The following is a 12,208-nucleotide window of genomic DNA, read 5'->3' on the forward strand; positions in this document are numbered from 1 at the left end:
AGTTTTAGTCAAAGTAAGACACTTACTTGCTTTGGGTCAATACATATGACTTTATAAACTACAGTGGGCCTATACAGGAAGAGCTTCCAAAAGCTTCTATGGAAGCAAGGTAGGCCTGCTAGAAGGTACAGGCCATTTGAGCTTTCTAGACCTGACCAGTATGGGGAATAAAAGACATTTGTGTCTATAGATATAATGGGGAAGATGACGTAAATCACAAATAAGCTCAAATTGAGTAAGTTTGCAAGTGAAAGAGAGGTAAGTGCTCTGCCCTTAAGAAACTACCCACAAACACTGTTGGGTGGCTTTTGGGCAAATCAGTTAATGTTGTCAACCTCAGTTTGCTTTTTGTCTTCAAGTAAGGTAATGATAATATTAATCTTGCCCAGTAGTTGTACGTATCAGAGATAATGTCTGTTAAATGGCCATCACTGTGTAGGGACTGCAGCTAAGGTTACTTACGATTATTACTACTATTTTGCTCAGTGAGACAATAGGAAGGGGGCTTTACAGTTGATTTGTAAGAAGCTGTATTAATTCTTCTACACTGTGCAATGGTTCATATCATGGGCTATGTTGGATTAAGACTATTTACTTCCTAGCTGTGAGATCTTAGACAAGTTATTTAACCCTGTGTTTCCCAATTATCTCAGCTGTAAATTGGGGATAATACCTTCTATCACAAAGAGCTCTCGTGAGGATTAAATGAGATAAACTAAGTACTGCTTAGAACAATGCCTAGTATACAATAAACACTTAATACATGTTCTCTATTAAGCTATCAATCATTATTTTTATTTCATGGACACTGAAACTGAGGCTTATGATTTGCTATTTTAGCAAGTGGGCTAGAGTGGGGTGCTGAAAGAATTTCTCTCTCTTCTTTCTCTTCTTTCCTCCCTCCCTTCTTCATATATTTATTTATTAGACTGGTTTCGCATTCAGTAATTCCTGCCTAGTAGATTGGGATTTGGGATATGTGATTTATTTTCATTTTCTTCCTCTAAAGCTCCATCTCCTACTTCTACCAGGAGACGAATAAGTATTTACTCACATATCTTGCTTCCACTGCAATAAAATCATATTGTGCTTTTGTCTTTTGCCACTAACCTACAACTATTAGCTGTCATGTCCAAAGTTCCAAGTTTTTATTTGAATCATCATAGTTGAGAAATCAGTAGGGTCAAGGAAATAAGAACCAGTGTTTACGTAAGTGTTTATTGGACTTTTCTTTATCATCTTTCAGGTCTTGTAGAAATTTGCCTGATGCACCCTCTCGATGTGGTGAAAACCAGGTAAGGTTCTGCATGAACAAGTTTTATTGACTTTGGCTGATATCCAAATTAAAATCTGTCAGAACACTAAATGCTAGAACTTGTCCTAGGCCGGTAGCTTCTCCCAATAATGGCATTTATATTTACTTCTTAAAGAAAATACTATTTGACAGATAAAATGTGAAAAGTGAAAAGCATTTCTGGATAGAGGTCATCTAAAGGTATATAATATTTTACTGCCTTCACATGACAGCCATAAGGTATGATTTGTGGCTAAACTGGTAAGCGAGATATATTTATCACAATGATGTAAAAACTAAACTTTATCTAGTGAATTATTGCAGCAGACTTTCATTTGGCATTACATATAATAGATTACTATTCAATAGTCAGCATTTTGGTGTGAGACATCAAAATTTCAAGTAAACTTCTTAAATGGTGCTTAAAGAATTTATTCGTGTAACCGTTTGCCAATACAAATGCCATATTTCCAGGAAAATGCATTTGCTCTTAAAGGTAGACGCAAATCAGGGCAATGCATTAAATCTAGTTTCCAAGAGAAAAAATATCTTATGGGTTTTAATATGATCTAGAGCATTTTAAAAAGTGAACCTGTGGCTGAATTATTGAATTCTGGTTTTGTTTTGTTTTGTTTTGTTTTGTTTTTCTAATTAGAAGCTCTTGGAGCATAGTGAAAATCTTCATTTATTTGCATTGTATAAAACCCAAGAACACCATACCTGAGTTGTAGCTTAATAGCAAACAGTGCATTAAGCATGCAAAAACAGCCATGCAACAATGATGATTGAACAAACCCTTACTGCCACAGTTAGGAAATACAGTAGTCCCTCTTATCCACAGCTTCTCTTTTTGAGGTTTCAATTACCCATGGTCAACCAGGGTCTGAAAATATGAAATAGGAAATTCCAGATATAAATAATTCATAAATTTTAAATTGTGCACCATTCTGAGTAACCTGATCAAATCTCGAGCTGTCCCGCTGTGTTCTGCCTGGGACATGAATGATCCCTTTGTCCATCATATCCACACTGTATGTACAGTGCAATAAGATATTTTGGGAGAAGGAGAAACCACATTTACATAACTTTTATTATAATATATTGTAATTGTTCTATTTTATTATTAGTTACTGTTGTTAATCTCTTACTATGCCTAATTTATAAAATAAACTTTATCACAGGGAAGAACATAACATATATAGGGTTTGTTACTATCTGTGGTTTCGGGCATCCACTGAGGGTCTCGGAGTGTTTCTCCCACAGATAAAGTGGGAATACTGTACTTGATGAGCCAGAGCTCCTGTTTGCTGAACCCACAAAACACTGGGAAGCCCAGCCTAGCAGAGGGCAGTTCCTCTCCCTGATAGACCAGAGCAAGACAAGGGAAGAATGATAAATGGGTCCAAAGACAAATAGAATTAGGATTGACACACTGTCATTTTTGTAGCATTTTGTTAAAGAGCTGACCTAAGCATGAATTTTCTTTTTTTTAATTGAGATATAATTGGCATATAATGTTATATTGGTTTCAGATGTACAACATAATGATTTATATTTGTATATATTGGAAAATTATCAACACAATAAGTCTAGTTAACATCCATCATCACACATAGTTACAAATATTTGTTTCTTGTGATGAGAACTTTTAAGGTCTACTCTCTTAGCTTCTTTCAAATATACAACATGATGTTATTAACTATAGTCACACATGCTATACATTACATCCCCATGATTCATTTATTTTATAACTGAATTTTGTTTCTTTTGACCATCTTCACTCATTTTGCCTACCCCTCACCCTCAGGCTCTGGTAACCACCAGTCTATTCTCTTTATCTATGAGTTTGGTTTTTGTCTTTTATTTCTATTTTAGAGTCCACTTATAAGTAAGATCATATGGTATTTGTCTTTCTCTGACTTGTATCACGTAGCATAATGCCTTCAAGTTCCACCCATGTTGTCACAAAGATTTCCTTCTTTATTATGACTGAATGATATTCCATTGTGTATAATATACCACACTTGTCTTTATCTTTCATCCATTGGTGGACACTTAAGTTGCAAGCATGCATTTTCAATTCAACAGGAACTCACTTTGCATTTTAAAAGATTATTAGAAGTTATAATTGATAAATCTTTTACGGAGAGACTTTAGACACTATGACACTTGGCTTTAAATAGGAAATAGCTTATTCTTCTCCATATAAGTATAGACCTAATGTAAGCATAGGCTAGCCACATGAAGATTGCCTTGTTCTATGTGTCCCCACATAATTTTAGCTGAGATTTGGTTACAATGCTCTACACATGGCAGTTAGGTAATATCAAGGTTTCCTTTGAGATTCTCCCCGGAGATGTGCATATACATGGTTTTACAGTTCTCTTTATATACAAAGACCTTTGTGTACAACTGTGGGTAGACCCTCTGGTTAAGATCCCATAGCTATGAATGACAGAAGACCCTATTTACTTATATAACTAGGAAGACCAAAAGGATTTCCTGGCTTTGTATTCTCCAGGGATTCAAATAAAATAATAATATCTCTCATATTGTCTCTCATTCTTTCTCAACCTCTGTCTCCCTCTCTTTCTCTCTTCCTCTCTACTTTCAGCTATTTTTTCCTTTTTAGTTTCATTTTGGAGTGGCTTCTCTCACTTGGCACCACATAACCCCAGCAGCTTCAAGCTTACATCGTCCTTGGTGTTTGCATTCTCTCTGAGTCAGGATAACCGTGTAGTTAAGAACTCTAAAAGAAATCATCCAACCAGTAAATCCAGAGTTAGGCTGCCTGGATTCAAATTCTGTTTCTTTACTTATTATCTGTGTAACCTCAGGTATGTTGCTTTACTTCTCTGTGCCTCAGTTTTCTCATCCTTTAATGAGAATAATGATAGTATCTACATTATTGTGAGAAATAAATGAGTATATATAAATATATATATGTGTGTATATATATTTATATTGTATATATAAATAAGTAGATATATACATAAACACACACACGATATGTATACACACACACACACACACACACGGTGTTTAATACTATGTCAACAAAAGAAAGTTAAGGGGACTACAAAGACAAATAGAGTTTATAAGGTAGTCAGGGAAACACAAGGGGAATACAAAGTGAGGGAGAGGGGAAATATTTAATATGGAGTCAGATGGTTTCAAGTTCCCAAGCCAGAAGGCTTGTGTTATGTGAACACTGCATTTAAACCCTTCCCGCAAGTAGAGAGTTCTTCTGGGTCTGAGGGCAGGCGAGCATTGGTTTAGTCTATATGTTCCTGTTGACATCATTTCATGCTTTATTTTAGGACTGTGTGCTGAGGTAACCCCCATGGCTAGCACAGTGCCTGGACTCCTGGAGGTGCCCAGTGAATGCCATCGAATAAATGAATATTTGGTAAAACTAAAAAATAATAGCCCTATGAGTTATATGGACAGAAAAGAATGTCTAGAAAGTGACCCATATGCAGTTGTGTTGTCTTCATTAAAAATTGTAAGATTTCATGAAAGAGGGAGATAGTAAGAATCTGTTGGAATAGAAAGGGATAAAGTAATTGATAGGGCGGTGGGCAAAATCATCTCAAGCTTGTGGTGGAGTTTCAGAGATTGGATTGGGGAAGAGTGACGTGCTAGGATTTCTACTACGTGTGCCAAGATGAGAGGTGGGTAGACTGAACCAGCGCAAGGGATTGTAGTTGCCAAAGGAGCAAGTTTGACAAACTTTGACACAGAAAGTAAAATTCTGGACTTCATCTAGGACTATACCGGCAAATCGAAATAAAATGCATGACACATGTGTAATTTTACATTTCCTAAGAGCCATATTTTAAAATGTAAAAATAAACAGGTAAAATTAAATTTAATGATATATCTTATTTATCCCTGTAGACCCCCAAATTATCGTAGCAACGTGTTAACCAGTGTAAAAATTATTAATGAGATATTTCACATTCTTTTTTATGCTCAATTCTTGAAATTTCTGGTGCATATTTTACACTTAGAGGACATCTCAATATTGACTAATCAATCACATTTCAAATGCTCAAAGCCACATGTGGCTAGTGGTTACCTGAGCAAATAAACAGCACAGGCCGGAAGTGCAATGGGAAAGGAATTCTTTAAGAGGAAGGAGAGGTGGTCTAGTGGTTCCTTAGTAAGAAGAATGCTCTTGCCTAGAATGGGGTGACAGTTGTAAATAAACAGGGTCCTAGGTGGGAGGAAATTTTATGACGTATGCATTTGAAAGTTTATACCTGTATGGGGAAAATGGCATTCGGAAGCCCCAGAGATTCATCGAAGTCACAGTCCAAGGGGATTTTAGCTTACATTTTTATTTCCAGGAAAGGAAATGGCTCATTGTGCTTCAGGAAGAGAGAATTACTGAGGTATTCATTCTGCTTCACCCCCACTCATTTTTCATGACTTTCGTTTTGTTTCATTTTTGAAAGGGGCATAAATCAGGTACAAAGTAAATTAATTACTGATCCTGTAAGAACCGATCTTTTAAAAGTGTGTCCTGTCAAAGAGCTGCAAGGCATGTCTTCTGGTGGGTGCCAGGGAAGGCAAGAGGGGAGAGGCACTCTCACAACTCCTTATAGACATATAGTTATAGGCTGTTGGTGAGTGGCCAGTACATACCCTGGCTTTCCTCCTTCCTCCCATCAGGACTTAACTTGCACTGAAAATGTCTTATCATACTTCTCTCAAAACATATTAATCACTGTGTGAATTCTAAAGATTTACACGGGTTAAAAACTTGGCATCCGCGTGTTGTTTTATATGAGCTTATGGGGCTTTTTACTCAAGCTGTTGAGATTGATTTACACTCTCTGTAGGTGACCCCCCAAGCCCCAGACCTACTGGTTCAGAAACTCAGGGGGTGGAGCCTACCAATATTTACCTCCTGGGTGAATCTTGAGCAGCGAGCCCAGACTGGTCACTGGTCAGCCTTTAGAAACTGTTGCTGAACACCCTATAGGCAGCTGTGTAAAACATCTTCGTGTAAAGAATTTCTGTGTGTGTGTGTGTGTGCGTGTGTGTGTGTGTGTGTGTGTGTGTTTTAAACAATGCATTAACCTGAGGTTCTCCTTGTTTTCATTTAGCAATGAATGGAAGTAGAAGGGCAGAGGTTTCCTTGCAGAGCTCATTCTGTGGTTTGTGAGAGCGATATGGGAATATATTATCTACAGCCAGAAAAAACACATTTTGTCCTACAGAGTGAGATTACAGGGACAAAAATCAATGCCAGAAGATGGGAGAAGAGTGAGTATTGGTTGTTATGAGGGAAGGTAAATGGCTCTGATGGGTAAAAATGATTTAGAGGCATAGGCCCACCACAAACTTTAATAAAAAGAAATCTGAGGATGGGCTATGGTAAAAGGCTGTTTTGTGGGGAGCCTAGCAGACAGCAAAGAGCCAAGGCCTGAGTAACATCTACAGCCTTCCTTTGTGGCGGGAAGTGGGGGAACAACCATGAACTTGATTTAGAGGTTGGACAGGGGGCATTGAGCAGCCATTAGGGCCAACAGAACAGCAGGATGGAAACAAAGGAATGAAGAATGTTTTTCCTCAATAGACCCTTTTTATAAATAAAAGAAAAGGTTCCTTTTTAAATGGGGAGAGAACAATGGGGAAAGTTTAGGATGGACTACAGAGTGGAGGCAGTAGAGAATATAAGATTAACAAAAAATATTAATGGATCAGCTGAGAAGGTTATTTCCTTATGCTAATTATTTGCCCATGGTATAAAACATTAATATCACATTCACAGTTAGACCATGGTTATGTCTAACTTCTCACCATCCATGGCAATTCAGGGCTCTACTACTGTCATGGCTTATTTCTAATCATGGAGAGAAGGTATATGAAGTAAAATAAGAAAGAAGTAGAACCACGTTTTTATAAACTATATATTTTTCGTCATGTAGCTAAAGCAATCAATGGCAAATATATAATGGTATGAAATGGTTACAATTTTCCCAAATACATATGAGTATAACTTCAAATTTTCTTCTGTACTTGCGTGATTATATTAGGGTTTCTCTGAGATTTGTTTTATTTAATTGAAATGTCTTTCTAAGTTGCTGAGCCAAAGCAAGGAAGTACTGGGTTGTGGGCACACTGCAACTCTGCATTGATTTTGTCATTATTTTCCATACAGTCATCATTAGAGATTTTATTTATTAACATGATCAAATAAAATGGTACACAAATTGGATAATATATTTGGAAATAATAGAGGTGACAATTAACTATGTTCTGCTTGGCACATCTTAGGGCTACAGTGAGTGTGTTAAGTGAATAAAATGTGTGCTTTAAAATGACATTTGCTCCCACCTAAATGCTTATTACAAATTAAATTAATCATTGCCAATGAGTTCATGGCAGACTTTAAAAGGTCCCAAATTTGTATAGTGATTTAATTCAAAAGACTAATATAACCTACACATGACCCTAAAACTAGAGAAAATGATCCCATTCTGTGTACTGTTAAGAATGCTGCATGTCTACATTCTAGATAGGTGCGACTTTCTGGAGAAAGGCAGAGGATTTGGGGATGATGGCCATGACCCCATGAAGAGATATCATTAATATTGTTTCTGGGATTTTTACTTTGACAATGTTCTGCCTCTCTTTGGGTGAACAGGGGTTATATCAGAACTGTGGAAAGCTCAGAAACATCCCTAATAGAAAGTCTTGTCACTCCTTCATATTTGGTGATCCTCCCCGTGGAACATAGGTCAAGCCCTAGGCTGAGTCGGTTGCAATTGTTTCCTTATCCATGGAGAGTGCTCCATGCATGTCAGCCTTTGCTGCTACTGAACAATTTTAATCATCTCTCCAGTGACCCAGTAGTGATGAAGAGGAAATAGAATGAGAGGACACATAAGAACATGTTGCTCTGAGGCACTGGGGATAGAAATCAGTCTTAAAGATCTTATGCAGAATAATCTTGCTATCTATAGGCTAAAATTATTTCTCAGATTTATTAATCAGGAGAAAATTCTATATTAAAAAAAAAAATCCCAAGTACAAATTAGTAGTTGATAGATGGTCACGGGGATGGGGAGCACAGCATAGGGAATGCAGTCAGCATTAATGTAATGTCCAGGTGGAGAGCCAGAGGAGAGAAAGAGCACTTAGGGGGATTGTTTTTATAAACTATATAAATGTCTAACCAAAGTACTGTATACTGAAACTAATAATAAAATTAAATTAAAAAAAAAAAACCCCAGTCAGTTTCTCTCACGTAAAATAGTCAAGTTCTATTATGTTAAATGAACTATAACTCACTTTATAATCTTGAACTGTTGTTTCTAAAATTTTTTTCTTCCTTTCTTTTTCTTTTCTTTTCTTTCTTTCTTTCCTTTTTCTTTCTTTCTTTCTTTCTTTCTTTCTTTCTTTCTTTCTTTCTTTCTTTCTTTCTTTCTTTCTTTCTTTCTTTTCTTTCTTTCTTTTCTCCTCTCCTCTCTCTCTTTCTTTTCTTTTTTTTTTCAAATAGAATTCTTTTTAAAATCACTCCCTAGAGGAGCATGCTATTTTTATGACTCACATTGTGGAACCTTTGTCATGTGTTTAATCTATCCTTAAATTGTGTTTTGTTCTAAATTTTTAAAGATTTAGTGTTTGTTTAAAGTACAGTAGCTGTTATTCCTCAAATAATTAAACAAGTTAGAAGATTATCCCTTAGCTAATAACACAAGGTATGTTCTGTTTTGATACCTCTCTCTTTCTTCTGCTTAACTGCAAAGACTTCTACAATGATCTCAGCCTGCAGCATGAGAAGGAAAAGCGCCTATTCATTATTCTTTTATTTTAATATAGTTAATATACGGTATTATATTAAACTATGCATTCTTCACGCCTCTCGATGGGCTTCTCCATACTTTTTTTTTTTTTTTAAGCTGAAAGGTAAATAATTCTTAAATGATTTTCTTATCATTGTCATGGGGAAAGTAAATTCTAAACTGAGCATCAGAATAAAGACTGTCACCACCCCCAGGTCCATCCAGAGTACTATGTTAACTGCTTTTAAAGTTTCAGCAACTCCATTAGTCTACTTATTTAGTCAATGCCCATCACAGGTTCTCCTGTAAAGAAATATTTTACATTAGCCATGGCTTAGAGTCTAATTTGGGGTTATTAGAATTTAATATGACTCTAAAATATGTGGTAAAATGAACTGATTTAGGATTATTTTGAATTTAAAACAAATGGGATATTTTTCTAAGTTTTTTTTTATGCAATCATAAACTTTTCTCAGATAATCTTCTATTTTAAGTATAGGTTAGGGGGTGGATTTGGAACTAATACATGTCTATTTTCAGTGGCTATTCAAAGGCTGTTTGAGATAAACTCTAGCTCTAAATTCAAGAATAAAGTGAAAGTTAAATATGTTTGCTGTTTATTTGACTATAGTAATTATTTTATTTTAAATGAGTTTTAAGTTAAGCAATCTGCTACTAGTGAGAATAAAATCATCTTATCCAGGGGTGCCTGCTCCTCTGCTGTGTCTATTAAAAAAAAAAAAAAAGCAGGTGCTTGTCTCAAAAAGGCTGGAATAGTCCTTAAAAGTCATGTGCCAGGGAGTAAACACTTTAGGATACTTAGGTGGGCTTTTCCTGTAGCGTGAGAAAACTTATTAAGTGTTGAGAAAGAGGCTGCTCTAGAAGAGAAAACTAACTGTGAGCTGGACCTTAGAATTTCAGGCCATGCCCATGGGAAAGCTGCTTTTGAGTTGAGTGTATAGTGGGAATCAAGCCTAATGAAATCTAAATTGTTGGAATTGTAGCACGGCTTAAAACTATGGTTATCATGGATATTCTAGAAGATTGTTTTTCCTCTTTGTGAAACAAGTAAAAACCATAAATTTCTTTAGACAAACATAAAATCTAAGCTGATAATATAACTGTGAACCTTGACCAACAATTGATAATACTGTTTAACATTCCTGGAAAATCAATTAATTCTCAAAATATTCTTGTGGAGATGGCTAAAATAGCCTGTGTTGTTTTTGCTGCGCAGTCAGGGTGCAGCTGAGATTTAGTTTTGACATAATGAAGAAGTTTGCAAGATGATAAATAGAGCTGTACAGTCTCTAGATGCAACTCTACATATTCTGGGCCAAGTTCCTACAGAAGAAAATTTTCCCATTTGGGGGTTATTGAATAATATTTTCTCCAGTGAAACTTTTAGAGTACCTAATAGGTTACATGCTTTCCGTTTATAGCAAAAAAACAATCCAAAATTAAACTGAATAGCCTCAATTTTTGGTCATCAAAATCTATCTGGGATATGCATTTCTCTTTTTTATGAAAAAACAATATATCATGGTAAACATCTCACTATCAGATCTAATTCAGCCATGCTAAATACTCAAAGAAAAAATAGGCTTTAGAATTTAAGTTATCCTTGTATTTGTATCCTTTTAAATTCTGACAGTAACAAGTACACCAAAGTATTGATTTTTTTTTAAGATGGTCAAAGTGGGAACTGGTTAGAATTCTGACCCATTTTCATTCCAAAAGCACAGGTTAACAGAGATAGTTTCTTTGTAGACATACTTTCAGTGTCAAGGTGAGAATGTGACGAACACATCACCTCAGAGGCAATGGGTCATCATGCAGAAAGATGAAGACGGGAGACCAGCATTCTAGTTCAGCACTCTTAACCCCAGCTCTGTCAATCAACAGAATTAGTCTGAGACTTGATGCCTCACCTGGCAATTAAGAGTTTACCTTTGAATGATCTACGAGGCTTCTCCCAATTTGATACCTTGTGTTTCCAAAGCCATGATTTCATTGCTTAAAAATAATGTCATCTCAGTACGCATCCAGCAATGTGATTTCTCTATTCCTTGAAAATGCCATGCTCTCTCCAGTCTCGGGACCTGTGTGCTTGGTCTCTCTTTCTCCTGGAATAACTGGCTCCTTCTCAGCCCTCATACCTCAGCTCTGTTGTCACCCCCTGTGAGTTTTCCCCGGCCCGACTCATCTAAAGTGGTCTCCTGTGTTTCTCTCTTTCTCATTACCTTTTCTTTGCCCTAGTAAATGTCAAGTTGTTTATTTGTGTACTCATTACTTGCCCACCTCCACTGGAATGTAGGATTCTAAAAGCAAAGGGCCGTCTTTCTTTTGTTCACCGATGTATGTATGCAGCGTCTAGAAGAGTATTGGCACACGGAGAAATTGTTGTTTCAACCCAGGATCATTGAGCCTCTCAGTCCTGTCTCTTCTTCTCTGCCAAGATCCTAGCCTGTTTCTTCCAGTCCAATGCATGGATACCTACCACCCACCCACCCACCCACTAGACTAGGATGAGAAGGACTCATTCTTCTGGGTGGTGACCATGATACTGGTAATAGAGGGGCCTCATGAGGCCAGCCTGGATCTTCCTTAAGTGAATGTTTTTAGTGTACACAATATCTTATTTTTAGCTACATAATTCATAAGCCTAGCTTTTTTAAAAAAAATAAATAAATAATGCCAGGTAGAGTAGGCAGAGCCTGTTGCATTCCTCAAGGTAGCTCTTTTTATTAGCACAGTAATTGGCCTAACTCTTATTGAATTAAAAGACATAGCAATATCTTTTTTAAAATCAGAATTTGTTAGGTAGTTTAAGCTTTTTTCAAAGACAACTAGGATTAGTAGAGTAGTAGTGTCAAGCAGGCCTCTAACTTTATTTCAAAACAAAAATAATGCATGACTTCCAAAAGTAATATTTTCTAGTCTCTTCTCCTGGAAACAGAGGCGGTGGGGAGAAGGGGAGGGAGAGGGAGAGATTTATTCTGAAAATGTTAATCACTGCTTCTGAAGCAATAATCTTGGAATCATTTTTGGATTTATGCTGATGTTGGTCCTAAAGAATTCTAAATTAGCATTTCTGTTTCCTTGTTACATACTG

At 36.4% G+C, this 12,208-nt stretch overlaps 1 protein-coding gene across 2 annotated transcripts in view; it reads left to right on the forward strand.

Moving 5' to 3' along the window:
• SLC25A21 (solute carrier family 25 member 21) overlaps positions 1-12,208 on the forward strand; it is a 448,213-nt gene that overhangs the window by 272,970 nt on the left and 163,035 nt on the right. For both annotated transcript variants that reach the window (XM_025047932.1, XM_006913463.3), the window contains one exon: positions 1,247-1,295. In XM_025047932.1, coding sequence (XP_024903700.1) covers positions 1,247-1,295 — 49 coding nt within the window. The remainder of the gene's footprint in view (positions 1-1,246; positions 1,296-12,208) is intronic.

Source organism: Pteropus alecto, unplaced genomic scaffold, assembly GCF_000325575.1.
Source record: "Pteropus alecto unplaced genomic scaffold, ASM32557v1 scaffold104, whole genome shotgun sequence".
In the NCBI taxonomy this organism is placed as follows: domain Eukaryota; kingdom Metazoa; phylum Chordata; class Mammalia; order Chiroptera; family Pteropodidae; genus Pteropus; species Pteropus alecto.